Source organism: Narcine bancroftii, chromosome 8 (genome assembly GCF_036971445.1).
Source record: "Narcine bancroftii isolate sNarBan1 chromosome 8, sNarBan1.hap1, whole genome shotgun sequence".
NCBI lineage: Eukaryota > Metazoa > Chordata > Chondrichthyes > Torpediniformes > Narcinidae > Narcine > Narcine bancroftii.
In genome coordinates, this window is record NC_091476.1 from 135,117,640 (window position 1) to 135,135,164 (window position 17,525).

General features: G+C 41.9%; 1 protein-coding gene across 10 annotated transcripts in view; it reads right to left on the reverse strand.

Annotated features, from left to right (window-relative positions):
• The window catches only part of ncam1a (neural cell adhesion molecule 1a), a 443,331-nt gene that overhangs the window by 74,226 nt on the left and 351,580 nt on the right, over positions 1-17,525 (reverse strand). For all 10 annotated transcript variants that reach the window (XM_069894934.1, XM_069894928.1, XM_069894927.1 and 7 more), the window contains 3 exons: positions 17,329-17,513; positions 14,918-15,014; positions 9,929-10,099 (listed from right to left, as the gene is read on the reverse strand). In XM_069894934.1, coding sequence (XP_069751035.1) covers positions 9,929-10,099; positions 14,918-15,014; positions 17,329-17,513 — 453 coding nt within the window. The remainder of the gene's footprint in view (positions 1-9,928; positions 10,100-14,917; positions 15,015-17,328; positions 17,514-17,525) is intronic.

A 17,525-nucleotide genomic window follows, 5' to 3' on the forward strand; every position in this document is an offset into this window, starting at 1 on the left:
TTTCCAGACACTCCTATTCAGGTAAATAACTAACTGTTAAAAACCTTGCTGCATTCTATGAATGGAAACACACAGCTCATTTATTCATTTTTCCTTTCTTTATGTTTTAATTAATTCTCAATTTCAGTACAAAACAAGGTTTTCATTGATTTTTTTTCAATTGGGAAAACAAAGTGGAAGCTTGCTGGGCTCACTGGTGATCTCAGGGTCTACAATATCAATAAACTTCCACTGGGGGAAAATGAACTGAAAAACATCTATTTCAACATTTATGGCAATAAATTTATAATTTTTCGATTGCAACTTTGGAGAAATAAAACAAACTAATTCAGGCATGAACAGTAATTTGAAAGGACAACATGCTCTCTCTATTTCAGCAGGTAAACAGCAGAGAAATAATTCCAATATTTCTGGTCAAATAATCAAGAAAGCCTGTTGTCCAGTTCCTCCTTTCCAATGACAACCACAGCAGCTAAGCTTTCCACCAATCCCAGGGAGATTCAAGGACAGTTTTTTATCCACCACTATCAAACTCCTGGATGAACCTAGAATAGTAAATCATGTTGCTCTGTGCCAACTGAAATCTCTCAGTTACTCCGCACATTTGTACTGTCTTACCTGTTGTACTTTATATGAGATATCACTGCATCTTGGTATGTGTGACAATGAACCTGAAATTTATTTCTCACTTGCTCAGGGTCAACAGAATTTCGGGTCTAATTTCAGTCACTGGAACCTTTCATTATTCTGGAAGGAAGCAACAAACTTGGATTTGGAAAAGAAAGACCTTGATTGGGAGGTAGGAGTGTGTGCTGGGGCGTGTGCGTGCTGGTGAGTGCACATGTGCATGCATACAGTGTGTGTGTCTGTGTATGCGTGTGCAGTTGATTACACTGGAATTACTAATGGGCACCAGCATACTTCTCAAGAAATACACTGCAACCCAAAGTTAAAGCTCTTCAAATTTAACACTCTAATATGGCTCAAAGAACCTGTCCAATTTAATTTTAGGGAATCAAGATTCAAGGTATGAGATCAGAAAATCTGTAAACACAATGATTTTGCAGTGATTCTGGCAGAAAGTTTACATGGCAGCATAACTGAGGATTGCCACGACATTACTTTTCATTCATATATTTAAAATCTCTGTTCGCTCTTTCAGAATTTTTTTAAGATCAAAACTTTCTTTCATCCTTCAGGCCTCTGTGAAGCTCAGAGGGGAGAGAGCACATATCTCGAGAGTAAATAAAAGAACAGTGAGATGCATTGTATATTTTTAATACTGTATGAACTTATTCACAGTGCAGCTGGAATGAATTATGGGAACTGCTCTTGTTGCCAGAGACAAACCACCCAAGGGGTTCATAGGCATTTAATCTGATTCCCCAAATTAGTTCTTATTTTGGCTCTTAAATTCTTAACTTTATTGAAGATGCATATACTTAACTGATTTAAAACTGAAATAAGGGGCAACTTGTACAACATAATCTGTCTGAAATATAAGGGAAGATTTCAGTTAGCAAGATTTGCTGCCAAGGAAAAAAAAAATAAATGAGCTGAAAAGGTCACTGAATTCGACAAGCATAAACCCTTTTCTACAAGGTAATGGGTAAACTAGAAATAATTTTAAACCATATGTCACTCATGATGTTTTAGATCAGTTAAGTAATACCACTCAGCCCTCATTATGACGTGCACCTTTGCAGCTGCAGATTCTAAGCTTTATAATGAAGTGTCATTTCATGCCCTGAACCACTGCCAACAAACCAAAGAAAAGCAGATGACTAATTAAAACAGCAGTGAAAGAAATACTATTATAAACGCAGAGCTTTGTAACAATTATGAATCTGTATTGTTGGAATGTTGGCCTTCATCGCTAGAGGAATTGAATTCAGGAGTAGGGAGGTAATGTTGCAACTGTATAAGGTACTAGTGAGACTGCACCTGGAGTACTGTGTCCAGTTCTGGTCTCCATATTTGAGGATGGATATACTGCCTTTGGAGACGGTCCAGAGGAGGTTTACTAGGTTGATCCCTGGGATGAAGGGGTTGACTTATGATGAAAGATTAAATCATCTAGGATTTTATTCGCTCGAGTTCAGAAGAATGAGAGGAGATCTTATAGAAACATATAGGATTATGAAGGGTATGGATAGGATAGATGTAGGAAGGTTTTTTGAGCTGGCCGGGGAAACTAAAACAAGAGGACACAGTCTCAAGATTCGAGGGAGTAGATTTAGGACAGAGATGAGGAAAAATAGTTTTTCCCAGAGAGTAGTGAATGTTTGGAATTCTCTAACCAGGGAAGTGGTTGAGGCTGCCTCATTAAACATATTTAAAATTTAGTTAGATAATTTTTACATGATAGAGGAATTAGGGGATATGGGGAGAAGGCAGGTAGGTGGAGTTAGGTCATAAATTAGATCAGCCATGATCGTATCGTATTGAATGGCGGAGCAGGCTCGATGGGCCATTTTTGGCCTACTCCTGTTCCTACTTCCTATATAAACGCAGAGCTTTGTAACAATTATGAATCTGTATTCCTTTGGAGATTCCTTATATTTTGTTTTTTCCCCCCCTGAGCATGGAATATATTGCCTTCAACTGTGAAACACTTTTTTTTCCTCATGCAACTCAACTGAATTATGATGCAAGTTATATCCATGTAAAATTCTCTAATTGTTTCTTTTATCCATTATATTATGCATCTTTGCAGTTTTTCAAGAATTTTGAAGACACTACATCTTTTATAACCATATATAACCATTTACGGAGCGGAAATAGGCTATGTCAGCCTTTCGACTCTGCACTGGTTCACTAGAACAACTCCACTAGCTCAAACCTCCCACTCACCGCCAATAACCCTCCAACCCCCTCACCTCCATGTACACATCCAATCTTCTCTTAAATGACAGAAGGGACTTTGATGCAACTATCTCATTCGGAAGTTCATTCCATTCTACCACCACTCGCTGAGTGAAAAAGCCACCTCTAATATTTCTCCTGAAGTGTTGCCCCCATACTCTTAACTCATGGTCTCTTGTTCCAACCTCTCGTGCTCTCAGGGGAAAGAGTCTGTTTATGTCTAGTCTATCTATTTCTTTCATAATTTTAAATACCTCTATCAACTCCCCTCTCAGTCGTCTACGTTCCAATGAATAAAGTCCCAGTCTTCTTAATCTCTCCCTGTAATCCAGATGCTGTAAGCCAGGCAACATCCTTGTAAACCTTCTCTGCACCCTCTCCACCTTATCTATATCCTTTCTATAATTTGGAGACCAGAACTGAGCACAGTACTCCAAACCTGGCCTCACCAATGCCTTAAACAGCTGCAGCATCACCTCCCAGCTCCTATACTCTATACTATGATTTATGAAGGCCAGCATACTATATGCCTTCTTAACCACCCTGTCTACATGGGAATCCACCTTCAGTGAACTCTGTACCATAACTCCCAGATCCCTTTGCTTCTCTGCGTGCCTCAATGCCCTCCCCTTAACTGTTTTTGTCCTATTCTGATTATTTTTACCGAAATGCAACACCTCACACTTAGCTACATTGAATTCCATCTGCCATCTTTCAGCCCACACTTTCAAACAAACCAAATCCTTCTGCAATCCAAGGAAATCTACCTCTCTATCCACCACTCCCCCTATTTTCGTATCATCTGCATATTTGCTTACCCAGTTAACAACACCCTCCTCTAAATCATTAATATAAATGATAAACAACAAGGGACCCTGAGGCACCCACTCGTCACAGGCTTCCAACCTGACATACAGTTGTCCACCATGACTCTCTGCTGTCTATCTCCCATCCACCTCTGAACCCATGTCACAATCTCTCGACTAATTCCTAGTGACTGAACCTTCCATGCGGAACCTTATCAAAAGCCTTACTAAAGTCCAAATAGATCACATCCACTGCTCCACCTTCATCCATCTTTTTTGTCATTTCCTCGAAAAACTCAACAAGGTTCGTCAAACATGACTTTCCTTTGACAAACCCATGCTGGTTGCCCCTAATCAATCCCTGCCTATCCAGATATGTGTGTATACTCTCTCGAAGAATACCTTCTAAAACCTTCCCCACCAACGAAGTCAAGCTTACTGGCTGATAATTACTTGGCCTACACCTACTGCCTTATTTGAACAGTGGAACAACATTTTTCCCTCTTAAGGTTCTTCCTGCAATCTAAGTAATGACCATACATCTCCTCAATCCCATTTTTTTATATTTGGTATAGGCCTCCCTCTTGTCCCGAACCAACTTCTTAATTTCACCAGAAAACCACGGCTCCCTCAAACCTTTAGTCTTCCCCTTTGGCCTGACTGGAACATAAAGGTCCTTTACTCTCAAAATCTCACCCTTAAATGCCCCCCGCATTTCCTCTACATCCTTCTTGGCAAAAAGATCAGACTTCACAACTCTCTGCAAATCCCTTCTCATTTCTCCAAATCTGGCCTTCCCCCACTCAAAGACCTTCAACCTCGGACCCGACCTATCCCTTTCCATCATTAAGCTAAAGCTAATGGACCCATGATCACTGGATCCAAAGTTCTCTCCAACGCTTACCTCAATCACCTGTCCCATTGCATTTCCAAACAACAGATCTAAAACCGCTCCCCCTCTAGTTGGCATCTCAACATATTGCTGCAAATGCAATAATACTAAGCCATCCTGCCCTTTTATTGACTGCGTTTCCCAATCTATGTTTGGAAAATTTATATCCCCAACCAACACCACCCTATTTCTCCTGCACATTTCACCTATTTCCTTGCACATTTGCTCTTCTAGTTCCATTTCCCCATTTGGAGGCCTATAATATACCTCCATAATAGTAACCTCACCCTTCTTATTTTTCAGCTCTACCCACACTGCCTCCCTCGACGAGCCCTACAGTCTACCTTGCCACAGTGCTGTAATATCCTCCCTGACAAGTAATGCCACACCTCCCCCTCTTAATCCACCAACTCTGTCACATCTAAAGTAGCAAAAACCTGGAACATTCAACTGCCAGTCACAACCTTCCTTCAACCACGTCTCGCTAATGGCCACAACATCATAATGCCACATGTCAATCCACACCTTCAGCTCATCTAGCTTCCTTACTGCGCTCCTCGCATTAAAATAAATATGTCTCAGGGATCTCCTACATCCTACCTTCAGCATATCCTCCTCTCTTCCATTCTCACAATTTTCACTACAACATCTTTTTACTACTTCATGCTTTTCCTCCCTCAAATTATTCAAACTTGTCTCTTTCCTTTGCCTACTAACCATCACCTTGCAGTCCTGCCTAACTTGAAACCCTGCCCCCAACCATACTAGTTTAAACCACCCCCCTGACAGCCCTAGAAAATGTCCCCACCAGGAGACTAGTCCCTCTGGGATTAAGATGTAACCCATCATTACGGTATAGGTCCCATCTTCCCCAAAAAAGGTCCCAGTGGTCCAAGAACTTGAAACTCTGTCTCTTACTCCACCCCTTTAGCCACGCGTTTAACCTCCACCTAATTCTATTTCTGCCTTCACTTTCACGTGCCTTAGTGGCCCTCCTTTTAAGCTCCCTACCCAACTCCCTATACTCATTCTGCAGGACCACTTCCTTCTTCCTTCCAACATCATTGGTACAACATGTACCACAACCTCAGGCTCCTCACCCTCCCCTTTTAAGATGTTTTGAACATACATAGTCACATCCTGGACCCTAGCACCAGGAGAACAAACCACCGTCCGGTTTTCCTTATCGCGTCCACCAAAACCTCTGTCTGTCCTCCTAACCATTGAATCCCTTATAACTATCGCCCTTTTTCTTTTATCCCTACCTTTCTGGGTCACAGAGATTGACACCACACCTCGCCTACCATATTCTGACTATCCCCCTCCTCAGTACTCAAGATGGAGTACAAATTTCTGAAGATTACAGACTCGGGAGCTTGCACATGAACCTGACCCTTCCCTTTCCTCCTCCTAACAGTAACCCACTGCCCCTCCACCCATGGCCCCTGTGCGACCACCTGCCTGTATATCCTTTATATATTCTTCTGTGCCAATAAATAAATGTACATATTGAGAAGTTTTTAAACATATCTTATGATAAAGCTTCTGCACTTTGGGGGAGGGTCCTTGGAAGCCTTCATGCTGCTTCAGATCGACAGTGGCTAGTCCAGGAAGCCATGGAAGACCATAGCTGGACATGCCCTGGGACGGGGATCACCCTCGGAAGAAGCAAGCAAGAGCTTGACCAAGAGGAGTGGTTGTTTGACCGAGAGGAGATTAAGTATTATAATAAGAAATAAAATTAGAATAACGTTTGCTGGTAGGGTAGTGTATCTCAAATTTCAGTGATCTCCTGGAGCTCTGCTTGATTGCCATTAGGGAGTTAGGTAGGAATCTTCCAAAGTTTTTCCTGTTGTTAGGGCTATATTATATTTTATATTATATACAAATATGTCTTTAAAAGAGATAAATTGTGGGGGTTCAGTGTAGGTGACTTCACAAACAGAGTAACAAAACACATCTCATTTAAAATGCAAAAGCTTTGCTGAAGGTAGACATTCGGGCACCAGTGACTTTGCAGAGACAATGGAACTGCTTTGATAAGAATATTAAAAGCAGGTACAAATGGAAGAGTCTGGGCTCAAGTGCTGATAAAGATCTTTCAAGGATTGGGTTTGGAGCCTTGAGAAAAAAATCTGTTTTTTTACAAGCAGAGAGGAAAGAAAACAGGATTCTTCTCTGTTCTGCAGTAGCCTTTGATACTGCAACTTGGCAAGCTGCAGGGTTGTTGAAAACCCCATTTTGAAGATGGGTTGTGAGTTCTGAGTTCAGCCTGTTGAAAACCCTTGTAGTCCTTACAAGAGGAAATGGCTGGCTAGAGTGTTTCTCCTGATATAAGGGAAACAAGAGGAACTCTGTGGTGACCTGGAAGAAGAGGTTATCATTTGGAAAACCCATGATGGGGCAGATTTCTTCAGCAAAACACTGAAGTGACTGATAGGAGGAAATCAGTTTTTGTGTGTCCAACGAGCAACATATATCTATTTGAAACCAACAAAAACCTTCCTGAGTGGTAGCCATTTACCTTTAAGCACCAGAGTCTGGTGAAAATTCATAAAGGTTAAATTCTGTGCACAGTATAAAAATTGCCTGGTACCGGTGAACTTGGAGAAGTGAAAAGTGAATGATTGCACTGTGAAACAAAGAACATTCCTGAACATAAACACATTAAATACATGTGCACTTAGAATTAGAAGGGGGATAAATTAAATTAATATTAATAAGTTAAAGTTTGATCCTGTTTTCATGTTTAAAGAACATTAAAAGCAATTTTTGTTTAAGTAACCAGTTGTCTTGGTGAATTTCTATTGCTGCTGGATTTTGGGGTCCTCTGGGCTTGTAACAAAGTAAATGGACAAAACAGGTTTTTTCTTTGGTTTTTTGCCTCCCCTAGGAGCTACATTGCCAGCATATTAGGGCAGAGAGTTGGAGTAAATCCAAAAGGAGCAGCAGCATTAGATAGAGAGAAATAAAGATAGAAGGAGATAGTTAGAGAGAGAGAATGAGTTAGAGAGAGTTAGGATATGGCAGCCAAGGCAGGGGAATATTCCTCTTGAAGGATGTGAGTTATCAGGGAAGCCCGCAGATTCCCTAATGACTTCACCTGTGAGAAGTACATCCAACTGCAGCTCCTGATAAATCAAGTTAAGGAATTGGTGCTGGAGCTGGATGAACTCTGGAACATTCGGGAGGCAAAGGGGGGTGATTGATATGAGTTATAGAAACATTATTACACCTGGGAGGCAGGAGGAGGATAGATGGGTAACAGTCAAGAAAGTAATAGGGAACAGGCAGGCAATGCAGGGCACCCTTGTGTGCATTTCCCTGAATAACAAGTATTCCATTTTGGATATTGTTGAGGGGGACGACCTACCAGGCACAAGCCATGGTGATCATGTCTCAGCCACAGAAGCTACTCCTGTAGCTAAGAAGGGAAAGGAGAAGAAGAGGCAAAATGTAGTGATAGGGGATTCCATAATTAGGGGAACAGATAAGAGGCTCTATGGAGGAGATTGAGTCTCCCAAACGGTATGTTACCAGGGTTCTAGGTATCTCTGATCAAGTTCACGGCATTCTCAGGAGGGAGGATGAGCAGCCAGATGTCATGGTCCAGCACCTAAAAGCCTGAATATGCCTGGGATTGTCTGATCTCGGAAGCTAAGCAGGGACAGGACTGGTCAGTACTTGGAGGGGAGACAGCCTAGAAACACTAAGTGGTGAAGGTTTCTGTGATGGGCGCTGTAGACAAAAGTTAAAGAATTTCATGTATGCAGTATTACATGACAATAATGGAACCTTTACCATATAGGGACCAATGATGTGGGTAGGAAGGGTGAGGAGGTGCTGAGAGTTCACAGAATTAGACACAAGGTTGAAGGAGAAGATCTGGCATTGCTAGTCAAGGAAAATATCACAGCTGTGCTTAGACAGGACAGCCCAGAGGCCATTTGGGTTGAGTTGAGGAATGGGAAAGGTGTGACCACACTGATAGGGTTGTATTATGGACCACTCAATAGTCAGAGAGAATTGGAGGAACAAATCTGTAGCGAGATAGCAGACCAATGTAAGAAACAGAAAGTTGTGATAGTAGGAGCTTTTAACTTTCCAAATATTGACTGGGAATCCCATACTATAAAAGGGCTGGATGGCTTGGAGTTTGTCAAATCTATTTAGGAAAGTTTTCTAAATCAATATATAGAGATACCAACAAGAGAGGATGCAATACCTGATCTCCTATTAGGGAACCAGGAAGGTAAGGTGACAGAAGTATGAGAAGGTGAACATTTTGGGTCCTGTGACCATATGTCATTAGTTTCAAGTTAATTATGGATAAGGGTAGATCTGGTCCTCGAATTGAGATTCTAAATTGGAGAAAAGCCAATTTTGTGGAAATGAGAAAGGATCAAGGGGGAGTGGATTGGGCTAAGTTGTGTTCTGGCAAGGTGTGTTCAGTGAGTGAAAGGCCTTCGAAGGCAAAATTTTGAGAGTGCAGAGATTGCATGTTCCTGTCAGGATTAAAGACAAAGTTAACAGGCATAGGGAACCTTGGTTTTCAAGATAATATTGGCAACCTAGTTAAAAGAGAGGTGTATAGCAGGTATAGGCAACAAGAACCAAATGAGGTATTAGAAAATGTAAGAAAATACCTAAGAAGGAAATCAGGAAGGCAAAAAGTCATGAGGTTGCTTTGGCAGATAACGTGAAGGTAAACCTGAAGGGCCTTCACAAGTATGTAAAGAGTAAAAGGATAGTCTGGGACAAAATTGGTCCCCTGGAAGATCAGAGTGATCTGACGGGCACTGTAGGATTTCCTGTGCCTGGGCATGGGTAAATTCTGATCATGGTGAAGAAACACTTCTGGTTCCAATTCTGCTGAGTGATGGCAGATCATGAAGCATTGCTCACCTATAACAATGCTGTTGCGTCGCTGCTGGGATTTGCAACATTTCTCTGCACTATTATTCAGAGAAGGGGAATCTAAAACTAGAGGGTATGGATTCAAAGTGGGAGGCGAAATATTTAAAGGGGGTTTGAGGATTCCCTTTTCAACACAGGATCTTCTGCAAAGAGCTGTAAGAGGAAGTGGTAGAGGTGAGTACAATTGTAACCTTTAAATTAACCAGATACATAGATAGGGAAGATTCAGAGGGGATATGGACCCAATGCAGGCAAATTGGACGAGCGTGGGTAGAAAACTTGATTTGCAATGAACAAGTTGGGCCTTTTCCCATGCTGTAGAGTTCTGTGATTCTTCAAAGGTATCACCTCCTCCTGCGCTGCTCCAGAATCCCCTTCATGAGATGAGAAAGTGGGAGAATAAATTCTTGGCCTATCACTCCATCTGACATTTGTCATTCTAACTTACCTTCCTTCGCATTTGCTTTCTTTGTGGACCACTCAGCAGTGTCCTGGACCTTCCATTCAACCAGATACTTCAGTACAGGGACCCCACCTGTCGATTCAGGTTCCTCAACCTCAATCTGTGCCGAGCTGGAATAGGGAATGGTATCCAGGATCGCAGGAGCAGATGGGGTCTCTGGAATAATGAAAAATAAACTATGAAATACACAAGTTTCTGCCAAGAGTCTCCAAAAGTTAAACATACTACATATTATGATTTTTAACTCTTACGGAAAGAACACAATCCACTCAATTCCTTTCTTTACCCCATCTTCTACTGTAAACAGAATACATTTTCTTTTTTCTGGAAATAAGAAGTTGATGTCTTGAGAACCCTTCATCAATTAGCAGCTGTCTTCACCACCAAAATGTGAAAATGAAGACACAAGAGACTGCAGCTGTTCTAATCTAGAGTGAAAGTTACTGGCACAGGCTGTTCTGTGAGAGCTCAATCAACTATCGTACAGGAGGACTTTTCAAAAGGAGGCAGATGCAGATACCAGGAGAGTCCTGCCTCTGGATCTGGGGCTTGTGTATCTTGGGCGAAAATATGATCATGAAACAGAATTTGAATTTTGAAGTATCACATTACATATAGACTAGTGTAAAAGTCGATCTCATGTAAAAGTCGACAACCTACATTTGGCCAAAATATCCGGAATTTTCTATATATCTCTTGTAAAAGCTGACCTGAGTCTCACACCTTGGAGAGCTGGAGATCCAGACCCTCAATTTGCTTTGGCTCCAATTGCTCACAAGCTGGAGTTCCCGACACTTTGAACGTGAACTCTCACCTTGGCACCCCCACCCAATGGAGCTTATGATGCTTCGAGTGTGGACTCTCGCCTCAGCCCCGGCTGCCCGCTGATCAGAGCTCCTGATGCCTCCGACAACGCAGATACTTATGGCAGTTCTAACCTCCCCTGTGGTAGGACATGGGTTTTGATATCTAGATTCTGTATTATTACTTTAATTCGTTGTGTTTTTATTCTTTATTCATTGAGAAATCATTTGGACTTTTGCTACTGATATGGTATTTTGGAATCTAGTGTGAATATGAGACCCTTAAATATAGCATCCATGTAATAGTAATAAATGTAACATTAAATAATGGTCTGGAAAATTCGACTTTTATACGAATATGTATGGTAAATCTTTGTTTTGTGCGCTCTCCAGGTAAGTCAACCTCTACATAGCACAGAACAAAACTAATTGTAATAAAACTAAAGTGCAGGGTATAGTGTTAGAGAGAAAAGAACCATTAAAATTTGCAAGCATCATATTACAGTTGTGGGAGTTTTGATCAGAAGTCTGATCATTGAAGAAAACAAAACTGTCCCTGAATTTGGTTTCAAATTCAAACAGTGCTCTGAGATAAGTACGGAAATTATTTGGATTTTCAGAAACAGCCAACAAAACATTCTCCTAAAACCATCAAAGAATGAGCCTTTGGCTTCAAGGTAGAATTCTTGTCCAAATTAAAAGATTCAAAGTCCATTTTGCTATAGAGAGGCCCAGAGAACAAGCTCAATTGACGACTCAAAATATTCAAAGTCCAATAGGTTTATGTGGCTGCTCATCCCATGGGTCGTAGCAGCCATACATAAACTTGTAGGCAGCCCACGCGTGCACGTACACACACACACACACACACACACACACACACACACACACACACACACACACACACACACACACACACACACAACTGAGTATCAAGCAACAAAATAAGGGTACATTCCCAGTCGGACTTGCAATGGACTCATTTTGTTGGTTTTGCTGTTGAGATGCAACTTTTATTCCTGACATGATTTATGTCGTACTGGTTTCCTTATCAATTCAAGGTTCCATCGCACTAAAGGGTGGCCTCCACTCAAACGTGGAAGCTTCACCATACATTTTCAACTGATAATCAGCGAATTCTGTACACATCCTGAGGTTGCTCTGCAAAATGCAGATTCCAGATATAGACAGGCACATTATCTGCTTCCACAGGATTTAGTGCTTCGATCAGGTAGGATGCTCACATCCTTTAATTACACAAGGAAATGAGCTCTCCAGATCAAAAAAAGCTGTTTATCCGAATGACTGTCGATTCTGCATACAATTACCAGCAAATCATCAAATAATCAGATTCCATTTATTCCAAGCACAATTTTTCTAAAAATAGCTTCCACACTCGTGTGTGTGATTTTGACTCCTGCAATTAGATGAGGGTTTATTGTCATTACACAGTGCAGATATGGAACCACAAACTAATTCACACCCCTGACTGTTCTATTGAAACATCTCTTCTTTTTGTGCAATAACTGCAACTATAATTATTTATTCATCAATCCTTTTTATATTTATTATCTCTTTTTTCTGTTTTGGCAGATTGTTATAGTTTAGTTCATATACATTCCCCCTCTCCTTCTCTGCTGGTGTGCCCTCCCTCTCTTATCCACCTATTACCTCCTGTCTGTGGGCCTGTGCTCCTCCCACTGCCCTTCCCCCTCACCATTTTGTTCAGACACCTGCCTTACATTTTGCTCATCCCCTGATGAAGGCTCAAGCCCGAAATGCTGGGTTATTTGCCTATATAAAATTTGCTGTTGGACCTTTTGAGCTTGATTTTACAAGATTTCAGCCTGAGATTGACAGAGAATGCCCCTGGTTCCTCACAATCTGCATGCTCAAAATGAACACGAGTGCAAAACAAGCTAAACCATGAATAGATAAATCTTGCTACCAACAGAATATTTTTGTGGCTTCTATCTTCCAAGCAAGATGTAAATAAATGTCTCTTCAAAAACAAGCAAAGGGAGATGGCTTCACAAGCTAACTGCGGTCTCTTTGTACGATGGATTGAAGGGCATAGATGTAATTCCAGCCTGATGTCATGGTTTTATTAGGTCGCTATCTCCAGGGAAGTAGAACAAACTGTTGGAATATTCTTAGGAGCTTTACTTGTGAGTATGAGACTCCATGGGAAATTAAATTAGAGAAGGCACACAGAGGGACAAATAGACAACAAATTATCACTTTGTTTCACAATTCATCACTTCCAATCTCATCAAAGGTTACTTTTTCCGTTGTGTCCTCCACCATTGGTAGATACTGAGTTATGCAGGTAATGCCTTTATTTCCTCGGCCTCAATAACTGTGGTCTCCTCTACATCGGAGAGACTGGGAGATCGCCTTGTTGAGTATCTCGGTTCTCTCTGCCAGAATTGCGTGGATCTCCCAGTGGCCACCCATTTCAATTCCCCATCCCATTCCCTGCTGACATGTCTGTTCACGGTTTCATCTACTGCCAGACTGAGACCACCAGCAATTTGGAGGAACAAAACTTCATCTTCTGTCTGGGCACCCTCCAACTGAATGGAAATAACATTGAATTTTCCGATTTCCATTAAACCCCCACCGCACCCTCTCTTCTTCCCCCCTGTCGTCTTTCCCCAACTCTGTCTCTCTCTTCCCTTTTCCCTCTGTCTCCTTTCACAGAGTCAAAATCAATTCTTACATTTCCTCTTCATATCCAATTAACAATTTTGACTGATGTTCTGGACTCCACCTCCTGCCATTCTTGTCTTTATTCAGATGCCTTCCTGTACTTTGCTTACATCTTGAAGAAGGGCTCAGGCCAGAAATGATAGTAATATATCTTTACCTCCTATGGATGCTGTGAAACCAGCTGAGTTCCTCCAGTATTTTTGTGTGTGTTTTTTTAAAAATACAGCCTATCTCCCATCTCTAGAAGGAGCTCTCAATACAGCAGTGTGACGATTTCCTATTTTAATTAATCTCTTCAAATTATTCCCCAATTTAGTGACAACCTGGTCGGAGTCTGAATTCTGATTTCAGAGAGTGCATTAACATGCTGTGGAAATGTTTATCCCATCAAGCACAAAGTCTGAGAAATGCCGCAACAGTAGTGGACTGGGTATCACATACCAATGAGATGGATGACAGGACTGAGATTGAAAGTCCAGTGGTGCCAAGAATACAACCTCCACCCTCAATGTCAATAAGATGAAGGAGATGATTACAGACTTCAAAAGAGGGTCAGAGACCACACCCCTGTCCACATTAATAGTGCTGGAGTACAGCTTCAAGTTTTGAAGAATAAACATCTCTAATGAGCAGAGTTGGGATATACATGTTGATACAACAATCAAGTTTAACGTATCCTTCATGTCCATCAATAATGAAAGCAGACTTGCTGGACGTATCAGCATGGTACAGGAGCTGTTCTGCTCAAGATCAGAACAGGCTTCAGAAGGTGGTGAACGCAGCTCACAAAATAATAAAATCTTCCCTCCACCCCCACATGGTCTCTATCTACATTTCCCACTGCCTAGGAAAGGCAGCCCACATACTGATGGGCCCATCGCATCTGTGACACACCCTCCTCCCTTTGAGGTGGGGGAGGTGGAGACTTATGAGTGTGAAAGCACACACCAACAGGCTCAAAGACAGTTTCTTCCCCGCAGCCATCAGACTCCTGAATGAACCCCACAACATTGCTCTCATGTTGCCCTTGCTGCGTGTTAACTGATCTTCCTTTTCACTGAAATCTAATACTCTATATTCGTTTATATGCAATGCTAAAGATCACCTGTTAGTCTGCTTGCAGAAGCGTCCTTCTTACTGCCCCAGCAAATTTTCCCCCTCTCTTACCTGACTTGTCATCTCCCATCTTCTGTCTAAGACACCATCACCTCTCAGCTCCTTTTGCCCCCTTCCTTCTTGTGCCCACACCCCCTCCTTGATATCACCCCTTCCTACGTTCTTCTCAATAAAAAGTCCTGATTTGAAACGTTGACCGACATTTCTACCCTGACCCACTGAGCACCTCCATCTTTTCTTTTGCTCATGAATCTGGCATCTGTGATATTTATGCCTCAGAATTATGCTGGGGATGGCCTAAATGTCATTGAATTAACAGAGCAAAAAAAGAAACAGCACCTACCGGCTTGCACCAGAATAAACTCCTTCGACTCCACACCTACACGGTTGCTGGCAGTGCAGTTGTAGGGACCAAAGTCATTTTCTGAATCAGGAGTGACCTAAAGAGATTCCGAACATCAGACATGCATCATTGTACTGCATCGACCTGGCTGTAAAGAGCCCTGCTAAGGAAGCTGATGACTTTTTAAAAATTTCAATCCTGCAATGGGGGAAGAGGCGGAGACAATTATAATGTTTAAAAAGCAGTTGCACAGAATCATAGAGAGGAAAGGCTGAGAAGGATATGGATGCCAATGCATGCAAGGACGATTAGCCCAGAATGCCAATCAGGTCAGCATGTAAGAGTAGGGCTGAAGGGCCTCAATCATCTTTTTGCAATGTGGACTGAACGTTCCCAGGTCCAATAGTGCTGCTCTAAAAATTTGGCCTGTGACTTCTGGACATAAAGAATCTTGCTGATACATTTGCTAAGCATTAAACGATGCCCCTGCCCCACCCACACCATTACCTGGAAATGTTCCAAAAGGAGCATGGCCTGGGAAATTAGTGTAGATCACAGTGAGGAGCACTCACTGTTGGGCACTCCCTGATCAGTCTCAGGGGCTGGAACCCCATTACTTGCTCCTTCTCCTTCATGAACCCCTCCCATAGTTTCAGTGCTCTGCCCATGCCTGCACTCTGCTCTACCAATCTCAACCCAGGCCCAGACCTGCGGGCTTGGTGTGATTCAATTTCTCAGTGCTTTTCTAGATGTTTGAGCATGGACTGTAAAGTCAGTTGACCAATAATCTTTTTTGAGCTTCTCCCTCATCTACAAAGTTGATCCCAGAAGCATAAGGTACATCAAATCAAAAGAAATAGCATTAGGACATCTCAACAAAAGGATTGTTTCGCAGGATGTTTTGACACTGGAGAGGGTTCAGAAGAGATTCACGAGGATGATTCCAGCAATGAAGGGTTATCATATGAAGAATGTTTGATAGCTCTTGGCCTGTACTCATTGGACTTTAGGAGAATGGATGGGGGATGGGGATGGGGATCTCACTGAAATATTTTGATTGTTGAAAGGTATGGGTAGAGCAGATGTAGAAAGGTTTCCCATGGTGGGTGATTGTAGGACAAGAGAGCACAACTTTAGGATTGAAGGGTGTCTACTTTGAACAAAGACATAGAGGAATTTCTTTAGCCAGAAGGTGGTAAATCTGTAAAATGTGTTGCCACAGGCAGTCGTGAGGTCAAGTCAGAGGGTGTATTTAAGATAGAGATTGATATGTCTTCATTAGCTAGGGCATCAAATGTTATGGGGAGAAGGCCAGGCAGTGGGGCTGAGTGGAAAAATGAACCAGCTCATTATTAAATGGTGGGGTAGAGTCGATGGGCTAAATAGCCGATTTCTGCTCCTAAGTCTTAAAAGTCCTTTAAATATGCTCTGACGATCGAGTGAGGCAGATGTCACATCACCACGCTTCCATATGATTCCCATAGACTTTAATTCCTTTTATGTTCAGAAACCTCCTGATCATATCCACGAATAATTGGAGTCTCATCTGCTGGAAGAGGAGAGAATTCTAAAAGTTTCACAAGTGTCTGAAAGAAATCTTTGCTGAACTCAATTTGAAAAGCTGACCCTTTCATCCCAAGACAGCATTTCTTTGTTCCAGGTTTGAACCTTCAGTATTCATCCTTAAAATCCATTGGGGAGTATGACAGTACTGTGATTAAGCTAATGGTTTAGTAATGCAGAGAAAAGACCATTGATCTTTTTTAAAAAAAATATATACTTTAGACATTCAGCACAGTAACAGCCCCTTCCAGCCCACAAGCCCAAAATCCCCTGTACATTTTGGAAGGGGGGTGGGAGAGAAGAAAACTGGAATACACAGAGGAAATTTTTGCAGAGACGGGGAGAACGTACAATCTCCTTACAGACAGTGCCAGATTCAAACCCAGATAGCTGGTGCTGTTATCTTGATGCACATACTTAAATCCCATGACAATAGCAAGGGAATGGAAATTCAATTAATTATTATGAAATGTTAGCATCAGTGACGGTGACCATGAAACTACCAAAATGGTGTAAAATCCCATCAGATTCACCAATGCCCTTTTGGGAAGGAAATCTACCAATCTTACATGGTTTTCTCTTTTCGTGCTTCACAACGGTAGGAACATGCTTGATTCTTAGATAGCCTCTGAATGGCACAGCAAGCAACTCAGATCAGGGTACAGTGGATAGACAATAAATGCTGGCATTGCCAGTGCAACCAGCATCTTGTGAATTTATCAACTTTAGAAGAACCTTCATGGAAAACATATCATTTAACAGTCGATCATCTTTTTGTTCTAAACTTCAGCGAGGTCAGTCCAAATCTGCACAAATCTGATAATGAAAGCTTTGCTTTCATCCCTTACCTGAAGGTAGCTGATAGATCGTGTGTTGTAGATCTTGATGCTGCTATAGTTGGAACTTGGCAACTGTTGTCCATCTCGAAACCACGTTACCAGAGCATGAGGATGTGCAAGAACTTCACAGGTGATATTCACGGGGTTTCCCTCCCAAGTGTAGACAGTCACTGTCCCCTGTAGCTTGGGGGCATCTGAGGTTGAGA